The following is a 24033-nucleotide window of genomic DNA, read 5'->3' as shown; positions in this document are numbered from 1 at the left end:
CCAAGGCCTAGCCTTTCAAACCCACGCTCTACAAATGATATTGTTTGGACCTTTTTACGTACGAGCCCAACACCGCTACGCTTCGTCACGAATCAAGTCTTTACACACTTCATATCAGATTATCTATTTTACACTAAATTTCATTAAAATACAATTTGCTCACCAATTTTTTTTATCATTATCTCAAATCATATCTAAAATATGCATTTGTAAAGCTAATTTACATGGTTATTGACTTATCATAGCAAAATGGATTTTTGCACAATTTCTTTTGGGATTAATTTGGTAAAATGTGGGGTTTTTTTTTTTTAATTTATTTTTAAAAAAAATTTTAAAGTTTTTATTTTTTCTATTTTTAAGAGGCCAATATGAGGTGGCAAAGAGTGGGAGCTTGTAGTGCAGTCACAGTAAAAATCCAACCGAACCGAACCGAACCAGTCCACTACCTCCCAACTCTCTCTCACTCGCCCAATTTCTCTCTCTCCCTCCCTCACATCAAAAACCAAACACACACTACCACCTGAGACAGTTGGTGGATCCTTTAGGTACTTAACACAAAAGTTTACAAACGAGAGGATGTTCCTGCGGGCGATCGCACGGCCATTATTGGCGAAGGTGAAAGAGACGACTGGGATCGTGGGCCTGGAGGTGGTTCCGAACGCGCGGGAGGTTCTGATCGATTTGTACACCAAGACTCTGAAGGAGATCAAGGCGGTGCCGGAGGACGAGGGTTACAGAAAAGCCGTGGAGAGCTTCACCAGCCACAGGCTCAAGGTTTGCCAGGAAGAGAAGGACTGGGAGCTCATCGAGAGGAAGCTCGGTTGTGGCCAGGTCGAGGAGCTCATCGAGGAGGCTCAAGATGAACTCACTCTCATTGGCAAGATGATCGGTCCGTACTACTACCTTCTTTTGTTTGTGTTGAATTTCATGGATTTTTGTTTGTTTATTGTTTTGGTGTGTGGTTTGTTGAAGTTATTGAGGAAAAAGAATGGTTAGTTGATGAGGATGAAGATTAGTTTGTGTTGTGTTTGGGTGCTGGGAAAATGGGGGGAAGAAAAGAAGAGAAAAATGGGTATTTGGAGTGATGGGGTTTTTAGATTGTTTTGTAATGTGGGACATTGGGACTTTGAGGGCTGAGAAAGGAAAAAAAGAGGATGAAAATTAGTTTGTGAATTGTTTGGTTTCTGAGAAAATGGGAGTGAGAGAAGAACATAAATTGGAGATTAATTGTGGGAAGGTGTTTTTTAGATTGTCTTGCAATGTGGGACATTGGACTTTTAGAGCTAAAACTTAAGCTGGAAATTATTGGTCTATTCTGATTTGTATTGGTTCTTTTTCATTTTCTGTTCAGTTATTTAGAGGATGGTAGAAAATGAGGGAAAGTAAATGAAAAATGTGAGCTTTATGTATTTTGTTTATTTATTTTTATTTTTTATTATATCAATGAAAAAGAGTGTAGAGGCTAAGCCAGATGGTTACATTAGGTTCATAAAGAATATGTTGGTCCTTAATTTTCCTAAAATTTTCCACTTTGGTCATGAGTAATGACTAGGTTGAAGACAATGAAGAGATAATTGAGGGGAGGAAGGATTATTTTTTGATTGGCAAGTTACATACGCACCTAATGGGTTATGAACCTATGATCTCACCTCCACCCATTCTTGTGGAAGGAGCAAGTACCGTTTAAGTCAGTTATACAAAAAGTGTGCAACTGGGTAGAATTTTTCGTTTATAAAGTAAGGTCATTTGCAACTTAAGAATTGGAAATGTGCCTTTAAGTGAGTTATTTCCTCGTTCTAGAATGTGAAGCAATGGATGAAGGATTTTTGGTATTTTCTCAGAAATTAAGTTAAGCACCGTAGAATTGTAAGAATGTTTGAGTTGAATGCATTTTGATTGTAGAATAATTCCATAACCTACCTGTCCTGATATAACAGTTTCTACAAATTATAGTGAATAGAAGAAGTGCTAGTTTGGGACAATAATTTAAAGTTAAATGCACAACTAAGCTAAGGTAGTTGAGAGGAGAAAGAGCAATATCATTTTCTTTCTTCGGATTGTAAATTCAATGAAAGTTGATGGCTGATTTGGATAGAATCTCTTAAGAGAGTTTCTAAGTTTTATCTTGGCCCCTGGTGAATGGATTTGGTTTGATGGCCTAGTTTGGTGTTCATCTCAAACAATCTGCTGTTTTCTATGTAAACGTGTTGATGATTGTAAAGCAAATTGGGATGGGGCTCTGGCTTCGTCTTCAGATGGTCTTATCAGGAATCTATGTTCTTGATGAGAAGATTCATGCAAGGTTTTGGAAGAATCTCGAAGTTAAGGGGAAATCCAAAATTTATAGCATCTGTTCCTAGGACTTAGGGGGGCATTTTGAGTTTTGTTTATTTTATCTTACTTTTAATTTGCTGATGATACACTTTAAGTGCATTAAGTGGAGAAGCTCCTCTTTGTTGCTTTGTGATTATCTTGTTTTGAAGTTAGATTGAATTAAGTGGAAAAGCTTCTCTACAATCTCAATTATTCATTGCTAGAGTCTTTATTAACCTCCTAGTTGGAAACTAGTGATTGACTCATCACTCAGGTATCCTATTCAATTCCATTTAATGAATGACTGAGATTTAGCTAGAAATTGAAGTCACGTTTTATTTGGAACAAAATCTTAAACCCTGAGGGTTTGTGGCATTGTAATTAACACAAGGACTTGGATAAATCCAAATTTTTAGACTTAGTCACATAGTGTTAGATTAGTTTTCTGCAGAGGTTCTGCTTGAATAGGTGACAATATATTGTTACTGATCAATGTACTTACCTATGATAACTGTGTGTTCATAAATTGGCTTATTCCTTGTAGTATACCAAATCGCTAATAGTATGTTGTTTTAAAGTGTGGATCATTAGCATCTATCTGTTTACTTCTGGGTCTAGTCAAATTAGACCATCTAAGGGTACTTTAGCCATGCTTGTCAAGTGTCCTATTGGAGCCAACTTATTTGTGAGTTTATTTATAAAAATATTTGATTAACCTTTTCTTAAAATGATTGAGCCAATTGCCTCTAATTTGCATTTGTTATTCATGATGAGCGATTAGATTTAATTTGTAATGATTTATTTTCTGCTTTGTGTTGGATTGCAGAGTGGGATCCATGGGGTGTTCCTGATGACTATGAATGTGAGATCATCGAGAATAATGCTCCAGTTCCTAAGCATGTCCCTCTGCACCGACCTGGTCCTCTTCCAGAGGAGTTCTACAAGACGCTTGATGCTGTTACTTCACAACCAAAAGCTGCCGTCACCTCCGGTGATGCGAAGTTAAAGGAGTGATATGCTGCTGGCATGTGTTTTGGTGAATTTGGATTCCAGAGCTGCATCTGTCTTTTTCTGTGTTTTCCTGATTCTGTGCTCATAGAGTGGAACTGTTTGTTAGATTGAATAGAGTTAATTTATGGTACAAAGGTTTTGTATCCTAATAATCTGTACTTGAATTGAAGTATAAGAGCATCTGTTATTTCTCTCATCGTTCTTGCATCTGTGGAAATAAAACTAGTTATGTTAAAGTATTGTGTGTGTGGCTTTTATAAATTGGAACACGCAGCTAGGTCAAAAGGTGGTTTTCCATCAATGATCATATGCATGCCTTCTCAGAATGGGGCAAGAGATGTGCAAGATTTGTTGATGCTTGAAAGTGGAAAGCGGTTGAAAGTAAATTTTGCTTAATCCTTGGGAATGAAAAGGATGGTTAACAGACCATTGTTTATTCGTTCCACCAATGTCATGTTGGCCTTAATGCAAATAAAAAATGAAATATGTTTGCATTTCAGTTGCTTAGCATATGGTAAGATTTGATTGAAGGATTTGTTTTGGTGTCCAACTTGCCAGCCTTACCAAATGCAGTAAGTAAAAAGAAGAGCAATAAAAGCAAAAGAAGAAAAGGGAATTTTTTTTCCAAATAACATTAAATATCAAAAAATTTAGTTAGTTGTTATGTTTCAAAACAATGTTAGAAACTAGCATCTCGAGTGTCTAAAACTCGAGTTTCAAGATAAAACTCGAGTTTTTAAGTCTCGATTTGTAGGTGGTGGAAGCTTTTGTGGAGGAAAAATCCACATGGAACTCGAGTTTCTAAGACTCGAGTTTTACTTTTAAGACTCGAGTTTCACTATTTTATTCTTCTTCCTCGCGTACTTCTAAGTCAGACCCAGCGTTCAATCGCCCACTTAACGTTCAATCGTCGTTAGATCGTTCCTCCTTTGTCGTCAAATCGTTCTTCGTTCTGGGTTTCTTCCTTAGTTCTTCGTCTCTGTTCTTCGTCGTTAGATCATTCCTCCTTTGTCTTCAGATTGTTCTTCCTGTCATCAAATCTTTCTTCGTTCTGGGTTTCTTCATTGTTATCTTCATTGTTAAGGTTGGGTTTTCTTTTTTGGGAGATGCTTTTCTTATTTTTTTTGGTTTTTGAAAAAAATTTCATGTGGGTTTCTTCTTTTTGTTTTGCTGGACCTTCAACGTTCTAGGTTTCTTCATTGTTAAGGTTGGGTTTTCTTTTTTGGGAGATGCTTTTCTTGTTTTTTTTGGTTTTTGAAAAAAATTTCATGTGGGTTTCTTCTTTTTGTTTTGCTAGACCTTCAACGTTCTGTTGGGTTTCTTCTTTGTCGTTCTCTATTTTTCACTTAGAAAATCGAGTCTCTAAGACTTGATTTTGATTTGGTAGAACTCGAGTCTCAAAGACTCGAGATCTATATGGCATTTTCCTGTCAAGTCAGCAACTATAAAGCGAGTCTATGAGACTCAAGTTTTATATACAACTCGAGTTTCTAAAACTCGAGATGCTAGTTTGTTGAATCCTTTAAAACATGTATTAACTTACTATTTTTTCCTCCCTTACTATGCTAGTCTGCAAAATCCCTCGAAGAAAAGGAGAAAAAAAGAGAGAAGAGAATCAGATGGGCTATATGCTAGATACTACCAATGTTTTATATATTGTTTTGGGGATGATTTCGATTTGACTACTGAAATGGAATAATTCATAGATGTATACACACAATTATTTATAAATATAAATTGATAATTTTATAAGAATTCATAGATCATGTTCAATCATTAACCAATATAAATTCATAAAAGGTTTGTAACATCAAAAAGGATGCAAAAGAAATACCACACTTAGAAAATTTGACGAAGATGGAAAAAAAAAAGATTGGCTGTACTGGTTTACGCACCGATTTAAGCCATTCAGTCGGTACGGAATAGATTTCAAGACTTTGGTGGGCACTGCTGTGTGACAAGTCTGAATTGGCAGTAGCCTCTGGATACAATGACCCTTTTTTGGTTGGGTGAGTACATTGATCAATCCTCACAGAAGTGCATTCCAATCACAAGTTAGTTTGAAAACGGCCATGGCGTTATGTCCTGTTGGCTTTTGCAAAGTGCACCATGAGTAATCTCATTAAGTTCAGCTTCCTACTAATCTTTCCAAAAATTCACTACTGCCAATAGCTAATAAATTGGGTTCTCTGTGATGGCTGTGATATAAAATGCAACAGGTCCATCTGTTTAATGTGTTTCAAGTCTTTTGGTCTCTTCATATCCATTTCTTTCACCAACTGAAACGCTAACCACTTTCAACAAAATGTGATAATCAGGCTCAAGCGTCCTCAGCAGAATGTCATAAGCAGGGGTAAAATGTCAGGAATGAATGACAAGCTCGTCACCAAGTAGTCCTACTGGCAAAAGCAAGTAAAACTGTGGCATCTTTCCCTGCAGAACCTTAATCTTAACCTCAAAGAAATTCATGATCACAACATACAAAAGAGAGTTGTGAAACTTTTCTTCCTCTAATCATAACTATTAGTAGCCTCTGCATGAACAGTTACCCTTCTTAAAGGAATGGACTCGGTTCCCTTCCCTTAAAATTATTTCCCTATCAACCAATTCAGTTACGAGCATTACAAAATAATGGCAATCCATGCAAATACGCATGTCCTTGATTATAAGTATTGGAGCCTTTGATGGTGTACTAAGAAGACCAAACGCAACAGCTAGCTTCTCACTATGATAAGATTTATCTCTATTGTCTCGATATAAATATCCCCGATACTTAAACTCAGTCATAAGTGATTCTATTTTCTCATGAATCTGATTTATCTGTGGATGTGATCTATCTTCTGCAGTGAAATGATGAATCTGGTTTCTTATCTCCATCCAACTTTGACAAGGATTTTTCGTCAAACCTCTTTCTCTCATCAGCCCACGAGCTTTCTCACTCAAGTCTGACCGGCCTGATCTATCATATAAGTTTGCAAGGAGTATGTAGAAAGCTGGATCAGATGGGTCAAGATCGATACCTTGTCTTGCCATATCTTCCCCAAGAGGTACATTCCCATGTAATTTGGAGGCACTCAATAATGTTTTATATATCAAAGCATCTGGCCTGAAAGGCATAGTCTTAATCACTCCCATTGCCTCCTCTAGCTGGCCAGCTCGACCGAGGAGATCAATTAAACAAACATAGTGATCTAGTTGTGGTGCTATGCCATGTGTTTCTCTCATAGAATGAAAATACTCAAGACCCAAGTCCACTAAACCACCATGACTGCAAGCAAAAAGCACTAACAAGAATGTAACCAAATCAGGTTTGACTCCCACTAACCTCATATCTTCAAAGGCAGAGAGAGCAGAGGAGATATAACCATTTGATGCCAATCCAGATATCCATCCATTCCATGATGCAACATCTGGCTCAGTTATTTCCCCAAAAGCTCTATGCGCATCATGTATGCAGCCACATTTTCCATACAAGTCAACTACCCCATTTGAGACTGAAAGCCAGCAGCGTAAGCCAGACTTCACTGAAAAACAGTGTAATTGCATCCCAGCTTTCATTGAGCCCAAGCCAGCTGCTGCAGATAAGAAGCTGGACATGCTAAATCCATCCATCTTGACATCATCCTTGTTCATGTACTTGATGATTTCTAACGCCCTGTCATGATAACCCATCTGATTTATTCTTGTGGCCAAACTCGTGTATGTGATGGCATCTCTGTGATCCATTTTTCTAATCACGCATCTAGCTTCATCCACCATCCCTAATCCAGCATAAGCATCCACGAGAGCATTCCCCACAACTATATCACAGTCTGCTTTAATTTTAATTATGTATCCATGGAGCTTCATTGTTTGACTATGAGATTTCATTGTGCTGCAAGCACCAAGGATGCTGGAGAGAGTAAATGAATTTGGAGCCAATCCCAGCGCTCGCATCTCCTCAAAAGACCGAAAAGAATCTTCTTCAAAACCATGTTTGGCAAAACCAGCAATCAGAGAAGTCCAAGTGATGACATTTGGTGAGGTCACTCCTCTAAACACTCTCAAAGCATTGTCTATGAGGTTGGAACATTTCATATACATATCAATTAGTGCATTTCCAACAGAAATATCATCCTCTAACCCAGCCTTAATCACCCTCGAGTGGACCTGTTCCCCTAATTCCAGTGATAAAATTGACGAAGAAGCATTTAGTATAGTTGAATACGAAAAATTGTTTGGTACAATACCAGACATCACCATCTCACTTAATGCAGCAATGGCCTCCTTGACCTTCATGTTTTGAATGAAACCAGATATAATAGCAGTCCATAAGAACACATCACGTTCAGGTGTCTGATTTGAGACCTTGACAGCATCTTCCATTCTATGGCACTTTGAGTACATATCAACAAGAGCTGTCTTCAAAATCACATTCAGCTCAATTCCTAGCAATATCATATGGGCATGAACTAATTTTCCATAACTTGAACCAAGAGAACCGGATGCAGCAAGAAGCTTCACGAAAGTGAACTCATTCGGAGGCACCTTTTTCTCAATCATCCGGATATAAAGCTGTAAAGCCTGACTCCATTTCTGTGCTTGGACCAATGAAGAGATCATCGTTGTCCAAGAAACAGTATCACCACCATCCACACACTCAAAAACTTTGTATGCTTCTTTAGTACAATTGCACTTGGAGTACAAGTCAATCAAAGCACTTGCCAAAATGGGATTCGAATGGAACCCATTTTTTATCATATAAGCCTGAATAAGAGTTCCATAGTCAAACTCTCCCAAAGCAGAACATGACCTTAAGACACTAGACAATGTGAACTCATTTGGGTATTGACTGGAATTCAACATTGAATCAAACAACCTAAGTGCCTGCTCATGGTTTTCGTTTATAACATAAGAAGACAGAATCCCAGTCCAAGACACAACATCCTTGCAAGGCATTTCATCAAAGAAGTGGTGTGCATGGTCCACTCCAAAGCATTTTGCATAGAGAGACAACAAGTTGTTGTTCAAATACATGTCATCTTGAAGACCCATTTTGATTATTGGGCTGTGAACACACACACCCTCTTTCAAAGACTTGGAGTTGCATAGTGAAACAACCCGCAAGCAAATGTCTTGGAAACGGTACAGTTCGGTTCTGTGACAGGTCTTGGTGACTGTTTTACATAGCATCTCTTTCTTACTCTCACAAAAGAGCTTTGTTTTGATAGCTATTATATCAAAGCAATTCGTCACAAAATTTGTAGGGAAGTTTACGTGCAAATTGGTTTTGCAAAACTTTGAGAGAAAAAGATGCGCAGTTCTCTTTTTGTCTATTCAAAATATGAAAAATAGTACCGTTATTGTAGTCCTGTATAAGTTTGTTTTTAGGCCTTATTGTCGCCGCAACAAATTGTTTTGTGCAGAAGCTCGTAATTCGTTAACTAAGGTATTTACTATTTACTAAATAAAAAACTTCCAATTTTTGGTGGTTATAACTTATAATCGCCACAATAAATCCTGAAAGAATTCTAAAATCTAAGCCCATACTTTTATTTTGTGTTTCGACCTTTTATTTTAAAATTTATATAATTGTTTAATATTTATAAATAAGAAAAATGAAAAACTATACTTTATATAGAAACTAAGATGAGGAAAATGTAGGTGGATAGGTTTAATTTTTTAATTTCAATGATTTTTTAATATAAAAATATAAATTAATTTCAATTTAAGTAATTGGATTGATTGCAGTAATATTTTTCTCAAGACTTGAAATTTTTTTTATCAAATTTTTTTTATCAAATAATATCAGATTAAGAAAATGAAAATTTTAAAGTATTAGGTGATTTTTTTTTCTTTTAAATAAAGGGTGCAAAATGAAGTTTTGGGTTTTAAAAATGTGCTTTTGGGCTCCTAAAATATCTAACGAAACGGACCCAAAATACCAAGTGAAAGTTATGCTTAAAGGATTTATGTTAAACCATAATCAAATATTACTAAAAAAAAACCTACAATCAAATATTTAATTAAAGTAAAAATGGGGGACGGAGAGGATCTCATGATATCTATTACGACATTTACCAAACCAATTGCAATTAAGTCAGCGAAAGAAGTGGATTTCAAACCAGCATATGCAAAGCAAAGAGCAGAAAGGTGCTTTGTACCTCACTTTGCTAAGCAGCGATCATTGTATTAGAAGCTCTCTTTCCAATGCCCGCCGATCGTACTACTTCATTCTTAGTGTGCTAACTAGATACCCCACAAAATTGAAGGTGGATAGATTTAATTTTTTAATTTCAATGATTTTTTATATAAAAATATAAATTAATTTCAATTTATGTAATTGGATTGATTGCAGCAATATTTTTCTCAATACTCGAATTTTTTTTATCAAAATTTTTTTATACAGATAAAGAAAATAAAAATTTTAAAGTATCATGTGATTTTTTTTTTTCTTTTAAGTAAAGGGTGCAAAACGAAGTTTTGGGTTTTGAAAATGTACTTTTGAGCCCCTAAAATGCCTAACCAAACGAACTCAAAATACCAAGTAAAAGTTATGCTTAAAGGATTTATGTTGAACCATAATCAAATATTACTTAAAAAAAAAACCTACAATCAAATAATTAATTAAAGTAAAAAAGATACATAATCAAAGAGAGGTTAGTGATTTTTTAGCTCATTCTTTATCAAAATTTGCTAAGATTTTAACCGATGATGTTATCTGGGTTCAGGACTCTCACCCACCATAAGTGGAAGCTTTTGTATTTTGATTTGCTATCATTCATTAATGAATTGAGAGATGGTCATTGTAATTCTTGGTAGAAACTTCCAGGAAGCAACAATGTATATTATTACTAATTATTTTTTAATAATCATTATTATATGAAAAATATGCAATTTGGCAAGTGATTATTGCAAAGATGTATCAATACCGTGGAAGTTTCCTTTGGGTCATTCAGCAAAAAAAAAAAAAGTTTCCTTTGGGTCAAAAAGGTTTTATCACATACTGTTTCGTGGAAGATTCTAGACATTTGTCATGAAACTTCCTTAAACTATTCATTCTACTCTTTTTTATTTATTTATAACAACTACTCATTCTACTCTTTATGCAAGTAAAGAATGCGTGAACATTTTGAATTTTAGAACCAAGAAAAGTATCAGAAACTAGAGAGCACGTTCTTCTCAAAAAAAAAAAAAAAATCCAATTTTAGGTGGTTAAAAGTTATAATCGCCACAATAAGTCCTGAAAGAATTCTAAACTTTAAACCCATACCTTTTTTTTTTTTTAAAGGAAGTACCCATACTTTTATTCTGTGGTTTGTTTCGACCTTTTATTTTAAATTTTATATAATTGTTTAAGATTTATAAATAAGAAAAATGAAAAACTATAATTTATGTAAAAAATAAGGTGGGGAAAATATAGGTGGATAGTGTAGGGTCACAATTTGGAGCCTAAGCCCAAGAGGTATGGGGTCTTGATCCAAGGAGTCCAGAAACAATGAATTTGTAGAGAGTGAGCTGTAGAACTAGGTCTTAGCGAGTTGGACAGCGGTCAGTATTGGGCTATTCAACAGTTGAACACAAGTAAAAGATGTTAACATCCATAGATCTTCAGTCCGAGGAGGTTAGATGAATATATGTCGATCACTATTTGAAGATTATGGTCGTTTATACTGCTACAGTATTCTTTATTCTTTTTTCTCCGTCCCCCTCCTCATAGGGACTCCCCATCTTATATAGTCTTCTTGAAGCCACCGTGGTTTTACACTTGTTGATTATTTGGATCCTTACTTGAGTGCTTGTTCCATCGGACACCCCCTTTCAGCCTTCTGTGAGTTGTGGTGGCCAAGGCAGTACTGTTCACAGGTCCTCTCCACATTAATGCGGTCAGAAAGTAGCTGCAACGCATTTAATGCAGTAGCAGCAGCCTCTCCTTGGATATTTTGCGTTTCCTTCTTTCCTGCGAGTATGTAGGGCGCATCCCTACTGCTAATGCCTATTGGTGGGGTCCTTCTAGTAGCCAGAATACATGTTTGAGCCATACTCATCACGTTCGAGGAGGCATTCCTCTTCGGACCGTCCTCCAAATGCCCCCTTGTCTACGAGAGCTAAGTTGGAAATCCCTTTAGCAACCATTTCCTCTCCTCGGACATTGCTAATCGTCCCGGGTGGGGCCTAAGGCCCATTACATGATTTGGAGTCTTTGCCCCTACAATAGCCCCTCAAAATTCCAGTTTTTCCCTCTTATCCGAAGAGAAAAAAGCGGAATTTTGATATTTAATGGATAAGTCACTCCAATTCTTGATTCACACGTGTGGGAGCACCGTCTCACGCGCCTCATTACTGCTACTGATGTTTCGTAGCCCACGAGGTGCCATTAATTGCACCAGGCGGCTCTATGTCCCCCCGCATCCAACGGGGGGGCGCTAAATCAACGGCAGATATTCTTCTAAACTTTGAGCGGGAGTAGTCCCCTTCATTTTCCCTCGCTATATAAGGCTCCTGAGGGAGATTACTTTCCCATTTTTTAGAAAAGACATTCAAGCGTTCCAGAGCATTTCAGCATCTTCTCTCGCAAAATACTCCAAGTCCCTGAGTTCCATAGTTGTTCCTGTAAGGATTCCCTACGGATCTTTTGAAAGTTTGAAGATTTAGAACTCGTACTCCCGTAAGTTTTCATTTCCCCATATTCCCTTGCCCTTTTTTTTTTTGTTCTCCTCGGCCTTCTTTCATTTATAAACCTTTCTCCGTGCCCTTTAGGGTTACCTAGATGGGTAAGTTTAAGAGCCTAGTAGATTCTCTGGCCGGTATGGAGGGTTTTAGGGCTGGGTACCATATCTCGCAAGGAGTGGGTTTGGAGTATTTCCCTATGGACAAAATCCTAACCAACAGAGAAAAGAGGCAGGTCGTCATTCCTATGATCGCTTTCATAGAAGGAGGGATGACGATTCTTATGGGTAGGATAACTAGGGATTACTTATGTGACCATAGGATGACCCTCCACCAGTGTGCCGCTAATATGTTCCGGATTCTAGGGTGCGTAGATGCTTTGAATGACCAGATGAACCCCGGCCTCTAATGGCACGATGTTGTTCACTTGTACGAGTGCCACTGCCTTTCCAAGACATATTACTTGAAATCCAGGTCCGACGAGGTGAGACTGATATCTTGCCTTCCCAAGTCCAACAAAGGCTTGAAGGACGATTATCTGGTCGCCTCCGGGGAATAGCACGACGGTCTTCGCTGCCCAGTTATGGCAGGAACCAGGTGGGACACTCTAGGATCAGGTCCCTCGGCAAGGATCTTAGTCTTTTGAGCTTTCCTTTTATTTGTTTTGGTCTTGTTTTTGGTCGCTTGTTCTCTTGGACTAACGTAACCTTTCCTTTGGATGTTTTGCAGACAAAGTACACAACACTTCGAGGATCAGCTTGGTCAACATCGAAGCTCTCAACTACCTCTTAAGATCGGAGATCTTTGTGAGTGAGGACGGGCAGTTGCGGGCTGCTTACCTCATTTTGGACTATGAGCCTCTATCTCGTGCATTCGTGGACGTGGGCCAAGCGATAAGGGCCGGGAGTCCCGATTAGCTCGTATTGACATTTCTAAACCGGGATTTTTAGCTCGAAGAGACTTGCCACCAGTCCAGTCGCCCACTCATCGTGTTCCCCAGGAGGTAGCCGTTCCAGGGGAGGGAATTGACTTTTTGCACTTGTCCCTCGAAACTGAAATCGATCACTTCCGCTTTAACGAAGAGGGTGAGGTGTCAACAAGGCCCGTAGAGCTTTTAGACTTCGGCTCGGATCTTGATCACTTCTTGACGACTCACTCCTCGAAACTAATAGTTGCTCGGATCGATACAAGCCAAGAAGCTGAAGAGGAAGGCATGGATCTAAAGCCAAGATCTAGTTTGAGGGGTCTTATGTCTAACAGGAACAAAGGGCAATCTTCCAAGGATGCCCCTAAGGAGCAAGTTCCTGCCAGCTTTCCTCCTCCACCTCCTCCTCCCACTGACCCCGCACTACAACCCATTCCAAACTTGAGGCGAAAAAGGCCAGTCAACGAACTGGAGGAGGGTGAGGTCGGCCCTCAGAAGGCTAAACAGCAGAAGAAAGACAAAGAGCCTAAAGACAAAAGGACAAAGTCCATAGATAGTCGAGATGAGGCGGCACATAGGAGGGGGCAGTGCACCTGGTCTTCCCGGCTCGAATTGGACAGCGCTCCCATCCCTTGGGACGCGACCCTTTGGGAGTCCCAGCGGGGGCAGGCGTCGTATCTTGTTGGGGCTCTGCAGCAGCCCCTCCTCTTTGCCTCGTGACATGGACGGGCTCCGGACTACGAGGCAACCGAACCTCTTCATGTCATTGAAGAGGGATCTCACCATGGTAAAACGAAGACTCTCCATTGTTCAGGTTCCTGATTCTATGTTCATCTATTTGTCGTCTACGTTTTGATGATTCTTCCATTACTTTTATGCAGGTTACCCAGCAAATCTACGTGGCTGAGGAGTGGGTGAAGAATTCTCGAGAGGAAGTGAACGCTGAGGTTTAGTCCCGCCTCATAGTTGAGAAAGCTGTCGGTGCCCTTAGGCTGGAGAAAGATAGCCTAAATTAGAAGGTCAAAGAGGCCATTAAGGCCTAGGACAGTGCTGAAGCGGGCCTTAAGACCACGACGAGGTAGGCCGAGGACATGCGCTAGCAGCTACACTTAACGGAAATAAACCTAGCCACCGAGAAGCAAACAGTCCTGGACCTCAAGGCGCAGCTACAACAGGTTAAGGAGGAGGCTCGGGTGGCCAGGGAGGTAGTTGAGGCTACGGTGGCAGCCTCTTACAAGCGTGGGGTGAAGGACACCGATGCCAGGCTGACTAAGGAGGTGGTTGTGGTTTGTAGGGACTACTGCACCGAGTTTTAAGGAGTAGCAATGAATCGGGAGGGAGTTCTTGCAGACTCCGAGCTCAAGAGGATCGAGAATATCTTCTTCCCCAAGGATATTTGAGAGATTCCTGATTCGAATCCTCCTAAGAAGCTCCTTTCTACCCCGGCCGCCGTTCCTGATCCCATCGTTCCCGAGGGGAAATGAGTGGATAAGGAGGCTCAGCCACCAGCCAAGGATAAGTCATCTGAGGACACCTTCACAATCAGAGATGTTGTCTCGTGGGCCAAGGATGCCGAATCTAAATCCAAAGCAGGAGATGATCGTCCCGAGACTAATGGCCCCGCAAAAAGCCCAATCAAAGATAAAGCCTAGAACTTTAGGTGTAGGGCTTTCTTTTGTAATTGTTTTGTTCTATCTTTCATTTCCTTGGCTTTTGCCAATGCCTGTAAGATAACTTCTCTTTGAGTTTAATGAATGAATGATATAATTTCTTCTTCTTTGGTCTTTATTTTTACTGTTTTAACTTTATTGTCGTCATGAATGAATTCGGACTGTGTTGCTAGATTTCTAATGGTAATTCATTATTTGTAGTTCAAGTAATATAGCTAAATATGAACAAGAGAAAAAGATTCTTCCCCGGTGTCTTGTGTTCTTTCTGAGTAATTAATTTCCCCTAAGCCTGTGGTCCAAGGAGCCATGCAGAACTTAGGTTCTGTTTAATACTTGGATAAAAATACGAAGTAATTAATTTCCCCTGAGCCTGTGGTCCGAGGAGCCACGTAGGACTTAGGTTTTGTTTAATACTTGGGTAAAAATACGAAGTGATTAATTTCCCCTAAGCTTGTGGTCCGAGGAGCCACGTAGGACTTAGGTTCTGTTTAATACTTGGGTAAAAATATGAAGTGATTAATTTCCCCTAAACCTGTAGTCCGAGGAGCCACGCAGGACTTAGGTTCTGTTTAATACTTGGGTAAAAATACGAAGTGATTAATTTCCCCTAAGCCTGTAGTCCGAGGAGCCACATAGGACTTAAGTTCTGTTTAATACTTGGATTGATAAATGAGAAATAAGTAACATAAAGGCTTTTCGCAATAGAAGGGTATATCAAGAGTGGAAATTTTCATTAATAACAGTACCTTTTCAGGTTGTTTACATTCCAAGGGCGTGGTACTGCATGCTCATCAAAATCTTCTAAAAAGTATGCCCTTATGCCGGCCACTGAAGTGATACGATATGGCCCTTCCCGATTTGGTCTGAGCTTTCCCCATGCGGGATTTTTTGCAGTGCCCAGAACCTTCCTTAATACCAAGTCCTTAGGTGCTAATGGCCTTAGCTTTACCTTGGCGTCATAACCTTGCTTAAGTTTGTGTTGGTAGTAGGCGAGTTAGACCATTACCCTTTCCCTTCTTTCCTCGGTAAGGTCTAAACTCTTCTCCAACAGCTCATTGTTGCCACTGTGACAGAATGAGCTAGTTTTCAGTGTTGGAAAGTTTGTTTCTAGCGAAATGACAGCCTCGGCCCCATAGGTTATCGAAAAGGGGGTCTCCCCTGTTGATCTGCAGGGTGTGGTTCGATACGTCCACAGGACATGTGGCAGCTCTTCCACCCATCTTCCCTTCGCGTCGTCTAACCTTTTTTTCAGCCCGTTTACTATGACCTTGTTAACGGCTTCGGCCTGCCCATTCCTCTGGGGTAGGCTGGTGTGGAGTATCTGTTCGCAATTCCCAATTCGCCGCAGTACCTTCTAAAAACCTTACTATCGAACTGAAGACCATTGTCTGAGATTAGGGTATGAGGGACTCCAAACCTAGTGACAATGCTTCTCTAGACGAACTTCTTGGCATCCACGTCTCTGATATTTGCCAGAGGTTCGGTTTCGACCCATTTAATGAAATAATCAATGCCGACGAGCAGATATCTCTTGTTCCCTGCTGCTTTAGGAAATGACCTTATGATATCCAAGCCCCACTAAGCAAACAGCCAAGGGCTAGATAGTGGATTGAGGATCCCCCCTGGTTAATGTATATTTGGCACAAACCTCTAGTATTGGTCACACTTCTTCACGTATTCGTGCGCCTCTTTCTGCATATTTGGCCACTAGTAATCTTGGGTTATGGCTCTATGGGATAAGGACCTGCCTCCTGTATGGCTTTCGCAAATTCCTTCATGCAATTCCTCCAGGATAAGTTCCGTGGCATCAGGGTGCACGCAGAGCAAGTACGGTCCTGAAAATTAGCGTTTATACAGTTTCAAGTCCTCGGATAGCCAGAACCAAGAGGCTTTTCTTCTAATCTTGTTGGCTTCACTCTTCTCTTCGGGTAAGGTGTCCTCTTTTGGAAACAGTACCAAAGGGTCCATCCAGCTAGGCCTCACTCTGACGTTATGGACATGGATCACTCCTATCTTCATCATCGAGGGCCTGTGTAAGTCTTCCACAAGTATGACTCGAGGTAAACGTTGAGCTGAGGAGGTGGCCAGTGTGGCCAGGGAATTGGCATAGGTGTTTCCACTTTTAGATAATTGCAGTAGGCTAAAAGAATCGAAACGCGACCACATGCATTTAGCTTGGTCTAAGTACTCTTGTATTCTTTCATCTCTTGCCTCCAATTCCCCATTTATTTGACCCACAATAAGTCTTGAGTCCGAGAACATGTTTACGGATTTCCCGCCCAATTTCTCGACCATGGACATTCCTTCCAGTAAGGCTTCATATTTCGCTTCATTATTCGTGGCTGAGAAGCCTAGTCTTGGCGATTTTTCAATGGTAATCCCTTCGGGGGAAATCAAGACCAGTCCCACCCCAGAGCCCCTTTGATTTGCCGTGCCATCGACGTATACTTTCCAACAGGTGGGCCCTTGCAGAGAGATTGCGCCAATCGATTTTTCATCCATGCTTCGCATTACTTCTTCTTCTTTTAGTGAAGGTTTAGCAAATTCAGCCACCAAATCCGCGAGGACTTGGCCTTTTATGGCGGTGCGAGGCATGTACATAATGTCAAAAGCGCCTAGAATTGTGCCCCATTTAGCAATTTTCCCTGTGTAATTAGCGCTCCAGAGTATGGACCTAAACGGGGGTTGGGTTAGAACAATAACTGTGTGTGCCTGGAAATAATGGGGAAGCTTTCGTGTAGCTTGAACAACCGCCAGGATGGCATTTTCTAGCGAAAGTTAGTGAATCTCAGCCTCGTGAAATGACTTGCTCACGTAATAGACCGGTCGTTGTACGCCGTTGTCCATTCGTATCAACACTAAGCTTACTGCATGATAGGCCACAACAATGTAAGCGAACAAAACTTCATCGGCCTTGGGGCTAGACATGATTGGTGGCCGAGACAGATACTCTTTAAGCTGTTGGAAGGCCGAGATGCATTCTTCGGTCCATTCGAATCCTTTCCATTTATTCAATAAGAAAAAGAAATGTCTACACCTATCCGTCGAACAAGAAATAAAGCGGTTCAAAGCGGCAATCATGTCGGTAAGCTTTTGGACCTCCTTGGGATTCCGAGGAGGCTACATGTTGTGGATAGCTCTGATTTGGTCTGGGTTGACTTCGATACCTCTGTGGGTCACTATATAGCCCAAGAACTTTTCTGATCCCACCCCGAATGAACACTTAGATGCATTGAGACACAATTTGTGTCTTCTCAGGATTTCAAAGATGTCGTCGAGGTCTCTCACATGTTCGAACACCAATTTGCTTTTTACCACCATGTCATCTATGTAGACTTCAATGTTCTTATCCATCTGCAGCTCAAACATCCTGGTCATCATTTTCTGGTAGGTGGAACCAGCGTTCTTCAAACCAAAAGGCATCACCTTATAGTGGTAGTTTCCAATGGGGGTGACAAAAGCTGTCTTTTCTTGGTCGTCTACAACCAGGGGTATTTGATGGTATCCTTGAAAGGCATCTAAGAAGCTTATTCGAGAATGTCCCGCGGTTGCATCTACCAATCGATCTATTCGAGGCATAAGGAAGGGATCTTTTGGGCAGGCCTTATTCAGGTCCGTGAAGTCTACATAGACTCGCCATTTTTCGCTCTTCTTCTTCACCACTATAGTATTGGCCAACCACTCAGGGTAAAAAACTTCTTTGATAGTCCCTGTTTTCTTGAGTTTCATCACCTCCTCCTTGACTGCATTAACATGCTCTTTCGACGGACGCCAAGGGGGTTGCTTCTTAGGCGTAACGGATGAATTAACGTTAAGGTGGTGGCATATGAAGTCCAGATCAACCCCCGAGGCCTTGTAAGCATCCCATACAAACACGTCCACATTTTCCCTGAGAAAATCAATTAGCTTTTCTTTCTCTAGGGGAGGTAGTTCCGAGCCGACTTGAAGAACCTTTCTGGATCAATATCCACAGGAACCTTTTCCAGATCCTCGCAATTTGCCTCCTCGGCTGATCCCCCACCGGTCATTGCCGGGGTTATTGATTGCTATAAGCCGTTCTCGGTAGAGGTTGAGGGCTCGGCACTTGGCCATCGTGAGATGGCAGACACCATGCACTGTCGGGCCATGGTCTGATCCCCTATAACTTCTTTAACCCGACCCTCCGACGGATACTTCACCTTTTGGTGCAAGGTAGAAGAAACAACCCCTAGGGCATGAAACCAAGGCCTAGCTACAATGGCTGTGTAAGGTGAATATACGTCCACCACTATGAAGTCCACCTCCACTATGTCCGAGCCTATTTGTATGGGCAGTCTGATCTGGCCTCTTGGAGTAACGGTCTTCCCTTCGAAGCTTACCAGAGGGAAGTCGTATGCCATTAAATTTTCGGGTTTCAGATTCAGCTCCTTGTATAGGTCGGGGTACATTACTTCCATAGCGCTACCCTGATCGACTAACACTCTCTTCACATCATATCCCCCAATCCTGAGCGTGATGACTAGAGCATCATCGTGGGGCTCAATGGTTCCGACCTTATCCTCGTCTGAGAAGCCTAGAATGGGTGAGGCCATCCTCTTGGCCTTCTTAGACTCCCGATCGTCACTCTTAGTGGGAAGTTGAGCTACCGACATTACTCTGGAAGGATAAGAGCTAGTCCTTCCTGGAACGGCGAGAATGACATTTATCGTGCCTATAGGCAGTCTCAAGGTGTCCCTCCATGTCTTAACATTCGTTTGTTCTTGTCGGCCACTGGAATGATATAGGAGATGACTTAATTTTCCCTCTTGGACCAGCTGGTCCAAGTGGTTTTTCAGGTTTCTGCAGTCTTCAATGGTGTGCCCCGGTTCTTGGTAGTACTGACAGTATAGGTTCTGGTTGCGTTTCATGGGGTCTTTTGCCATCCTATTTGGTCATTTGAAAAACGACTCATTCCTGATTTTCTCCAGAACCTGATATATCGGATCTTGGAACACAGCGTGGACTGCCTGCGCACTGGCTGATCCGGGTTGCTCTGTGTAATCTCTCATCGGTCGGTTGTTGTTGCTAAATCGGTCCGACCTGAAGTCCTTCCTCTCCTGAGGGACAACCTTCGCTTTACTCTTACCCAACTGTTGGTCCTCTTCAACCCTCTTGTACTTGTCGATTCGGTTTATGAGCTGGCGCAAGCTGGTGATCGGTTTCCCAGTCAGAGATTTTCTTAAACTGTGCTTGATCGGTAAGCCTTTCTTGAAGGTACTGATGGCGACGTCATCATAATTGCCCTCTATCTCATTGTACATCTCCCAGTACCTATCCGAGTAGGCCTTTAGGGTCTCCCTTTCTCGCATGGATAAAGACAAAAAGGAATGCAAGGGTCGAGGAACCTTGCTGCTCATGATGAAGTGAAAGCTGAAGGCCTGGGTTAGCTGCTTAAAGGAATTTATGGAGTTCGGCCTGAGACCGTCAAACCATCTCATCGCCATCGGTCCCAGACTAGATGGAAATATTTTGCACATCAAAGCTTCGTCTTTGAAATGGACGGACATCCTCTGGTTGAACTGACTTACGTGCTCTACGGGGTTCGTTCGATCGTTATATATGGTGAAAGTAGGTTGATGGAATCACTGAGGAAGTTCAGCCCCCTCTATCTTGCGTGTGAAGGGTGATTGGGAGATTCGATACAGGGCTTTACTCATGGCATCGTTTACTAGGCCATTGTAGGACGGACTTCTGTAACTGCGTTTGTGATGTTGCTCTTCCTCATAGGAGAAGTTTCACTTGGTGGAGTTCTGGACCTTCGCTTGTATTCGTTGTCCTTTTCATTGCTAGTGTTCGGGTTGGAAGGGGGACGCCTCCGCTACGCTCAACGCAACTTCCTCTTCAAGTCGTCAATCTCTTGCTGTAGAGCTCTATTATTGTCCCGCTTTTGGGATACATGACCTTTCTCCCTTGAACGGCTTCTGTTTGTATGGGTGGTATGTACACTACCCTTTCGTCGCTTGTCTTAATTTCTTTCCCGTTTGAGGTCAAGAAAGTTGTCCTGCCGTTGGGAGTCTGCAGGCTCCTTTCGATGCGGACCTGATCCTACTATATTTAATCGTTGCACTTGCTAAGGCACAAGCTCTTCCCATAGACAGCGCCAATTGTAGGGTTACAATTTGGAGCTCAAGCCCAAGAGGTATGGGGTCTTGGTCCAAGGAGTCTAGAAATAATGAATTTGTAGAGTGTAGGTTGTAGAACTAGGTTTTAGCGAGTTGGACAGCGGTCAGTATTGGGTTATTCAACAGTTGAACACAAGTAAAACATGTTAACATCCATAGATCTTCAGTCCAAGGAGGTTAGATGAATATATTTCAATCACTGTTTGAAGATTATGGTCGTTTATACTGCTACAATATTCTCTCTTCTTTTTTCTTTGTCCCCCTCCTCATGGGGACTCCCCATCTTATATAGTCTTCTTGAAACCATCGTAGTCTTACATTTGTTGATCATCTGGATCCTTACTTGAGTGCTTGTCTCATCGGACACCCCCTTTCAGCCTTTTGTGAGTTGTGGTGGCCAAGACAGCACTGTTCACAGGTCCTCTCCACATTAATGCGGCTAGAAAAGTAGCTGCAACGCATTTAATGCGGTAGCAACAGCCTCTCCTTGGATATTTTGTGTTTCCTTCTTTCCTGTGGGTCTGTGGGGCGCATCCTTACTGCTAATGCTTATTGGGGGGGTCATTCTAGTAGTTAGAGTGCATGTTTGAGCCATACTCATCACGTTCGATAAGGCATTCCTCCTTGGACCGTCCTCCAAATGCCCCCTTGTCTACGAGAGCTAAGTTGGAAATCCCTTTAACAACCATTTCCTCTCCTCAGACATTGCTAATCGTCCCGGGTGGAGCCCGAGGCCCATTACATGATTTGGAGTCTTTGCCTTTATAGATAGGTTTAAATTTTTTAATTTCATTGATTTTTATATAAAAATATAAATTAATTTCAATTTAAGGAGTTTAAAATTGCTGAGTCAATTTAACAATGAAGTCAATTTCTGTTTATTTATTTATTTATTTTTTATCATTAACTGACTCATTAATTTTAAATAGATGAGAATATTTTTAGTGAAATAGTGGACTAGTGATGTGATTCAACATAAGGACTGTATAATTTCTCCAATTAAAGTTATTGGATTGATTGCAATAATATTTTTCTCAAGACTTTGAAAATTTTTTATGAAATAATTTCTGATAAAGAAAATGAAAAATTTAAAGTATCACGTGGTTTTTTTAATTTTTTAAAAGGATTAATGTTTAACCATAATCAAATATTACTTAAAAAAATACAATCAAATAATTAATTAAAGTTTCCATAAAAAAATCAATTAAATTAAAAAAAGACATATAATAAAAGAGTGAACCAGTGATTCTTTAGCCCATTCATTATCAAAATTTGCTAGGATTTTGACTAATGATGTTATATGGATTTAGGACTCTTTCCCACCATATGTGGAAGCTTTTTTCTTTTCTTTTCTAAATTTATGGGAAGACTGAAATTTTATTAATAATGTGAAAAAGAAATTACATCATAGATAAGTGTTTGCTCAATAAAGCAAGGAGTTTCTTCAATCAAAGCAGTGAAATCAACAATGCTAGACGCATGTTTAGGTAATAAGTGGGGGCAGGCTTATTCCCCTATCTCCGAACATAGGATGGAGAACTCTACACGGCGAAAGTCATTATATAGATCTTGGATGCCTACAACAATTGAAGCCACTGAGGAAGGAAGGGTGGACAGCTCACACAGGGCACAGTGAATAATAAGAGAGTCTCCCTCTAAGAGGACATCTTGAATTCCATTGTCCTCTGCAAATTGCATGCCAACTTCAAAGGCTTTTGCCTCTGCCCCCACTGCTCCCAGCAGAGCATGGATCTTCTTACTCATTGTGGCTTCAATTCTCCCCTTGTTGTCCCTGATGATCACTCCCACATCCACTGCCTTTTGCGTGGAGAAAACAACATCGTCAACATTTATTTTGAACAGGTTTACCAAAGGTGGATGCCAAGAGATCCTTCCTTTGCTCATTGGGATTGTGGTGCAATTCTCCTGAACAGCAACTTTATATTCCTCTAGGTAAAATGTGTTGCTCAATTGACAAGAGCATTCCCTGTTTTTCTCACATCCCCGTGTTTGATCTTATTCCTATTGTGCCATGGAGCCCATGCTATGGTGACCACCCTCGTTACCTTATCCACCTGAATCCGATCCACCATTAACATGTTCCATAACAAATCCTGAAACTTTTGGCACATTACTGAACTCGTGGATGCCACCAGTTTTGAAAAAGACCATACTTCCCGATCTTTTGGATAGGTCCTAAACAGATGCCCAGAAGAGTCGGCCTCTAATCTGCACTCATCACAAATGTCATCCTGAACCACCTTCCTTCTCATGAGGTTGACCTTTGTGGGGAGGATGTTTCGACACACTCTCAATGCAAAATGCCGTATTTTATGTGGAAGGGGGAGGCTCCAAATCTGCTTCCAAAAATGCTGATTTTGACTGTTATCCGAGGTGGCACTAAAATTACCAAGACGAGATAGCCTTGCTGCTACTGCATATGCACTTCTCACACTATAATGCCCATTAGGTGACTCGGCCCAAATCAACTTATTAGCAGGTAATCGGGAAATGATTGGGATGCTTTTAATGACATCAACTTCATATGGAAGATTCTCAAAAAAACATCATATGGAAGGAACAAGGCGTCAAGGATATCTGATCTCTAGCTTGCTGTTTCAAGATCGATCAATTCACTTACCCTTGTAAAAAATATTATTTGACATTTATAGATCACTACTCTAGATATACAAGAGTATACCTTTTAAGTAGTAAAGATGAAATTGAAAACATGTTCATAAAACTTAAGACAATGGATTTAGTTCCATGTCTAAGTGATAAGTTTTATTTAATCCTTAATTTTATACACTTTTACACTTATCTATTTTGCTTATAAGTTAATTTGAGCATATCTTGTTTTATTGATATATTATTGATATTGCTTTGTAACTTTGTTAATCAATTTGGACAATTTTCCAAACTATACTTCCAACAATCTTAAGAAGTGATTTCGCCCCCACTGGAATGAATCCGTTGGTGCAAATGGCTCAGGCGGTCACTCTCAAGGATACAACGACAACTCTATTAATGTGCACTCACAAACAGAGTTTCAAACTCGTTATAAATGCCTAAGAGAAAATTTTCAAGAAAAACAGAGAAGCTAAGGGGGTGTTTGGTTCATCAATTTCCATAACTCATCTCTGTTTTCATAACTCATAACTCAAAAATGGTGGGACCCATAACTAGAAGTCCGTTTGGCACCACCATAACTCTGTTTCCATCACTCAATTCTCTGATTTTTGAGTTATGAGTTATGAAAACTGAAAACACATTTTAGATGTTTTCAGTTTCCATAACTCATAACTCAATGACATTTCTGTAAATA

At 40.5% G+C, this 24033-nt stretch overlaps 5 protein-coding genes across 5 annotated transcripts; 1 reads left to right on the top strand and 4 right to left on the bottom strand.

Moving 5' to 3' along the window:
* Positions 1–390: 390 nt before the first annotated feature.
* LOC115960956 (probable NADH dehydrogenase [ubiquinone] 1 alpha subcomplex subunit 5, mitochondrial) lies at positions 391–3563 on the top strand. The gene is made up of 2 exons (XM_031079995.1): positions 391–889; positions 3140–3563. The coding sequence occupies exons 1-2, from the start codon at positions 577–579 to the stop codon at positions 3325–3327; spliced, it is 501 nt and encodes a 166-aa protein (XP_030935855.1). The 5' UTR covers positions 391–576; the 3' UTR covers positions 3328–3563.
* A 1545-nt stretch (positions 3564–5108) lies between these two features.
* Positions 5109–8624, bottom strand: LOC115959568 (pentatricopeptide repeat-containing protein At5g52850, chloroplastic). Its single transcript, XM_031078010.1, has one exon. The coding sequence runs from the start codon at positions 8494–8496 to the stop codon at positions 5848–5850; it is 2649 nt and encodes an 882-aa protein (XP_030933870.1). The 5' UTR covers positions 8497–8624; the 3' UTR covers positions 5109–5847.
* Positions 8625–18614: 9990 nt separating this feature from the next.
* LOC115961236 lies at positions 18615–19469 on the bottom strand. The gene has a single exon (XM_031080249.1). It carries the CDS (start codon positions 19467–19469, stop codon positions 18615–18617), a length of 855 nt encoding a protein of 284 aa, XP_030936109.1.
* Positions 19470–19478: 9 nt separating this feature from the next.
* On the bottom strand, positions 19479–20030 carry LOC115961235. Its single transcript, XM_031080248.1, has one exon. The coding sequence runs from the start codon at positions 20028–20030 to the stop codon at positions 19479–19481; it is 552 nt and encodes a 183-aa protein (XP_030936108.1).
* A 2184-nt stretch (positions 20031–22214) lies between these two features.
* On the bottom strand, positions 22215–22880 carry LOC115961234. Its single transcript, XM_031080247.1, has 2 exons — positions 22784–22880; positions 22215–22657 (listed from the first exon to the last, which is right to left on the bottom strand). Exons 1-2 carry the CDS (start codon positions 22878–22880, stop codon positions 22215–22217), a joined length of 540 nt encoding a protein of 179 aa, XP_030936107.1.
* Positions 22881–24033: the final 1153 nt, after the last annotated feature.

The sequence above is a fragment of the Quercus lobata genome, chromosome 9, assembly GCF_001633185.2.
Source record: "Quercus lobata isolate SW786 chromosome 9, ValleyOak3.0 Primary Assembly, whole genome shotgun sequence".
Lineage (NCBI taxonomy): Eukaryota > Viridiplantae > Streptophyta > Magnoliopsida > Fagales > Fagaceae > Quercus > Quercus lobata.
Note: the sequence above shows the minus strand (reverse complement) of the source record. Positions and strands in the feature narration are given on the sequence as shown.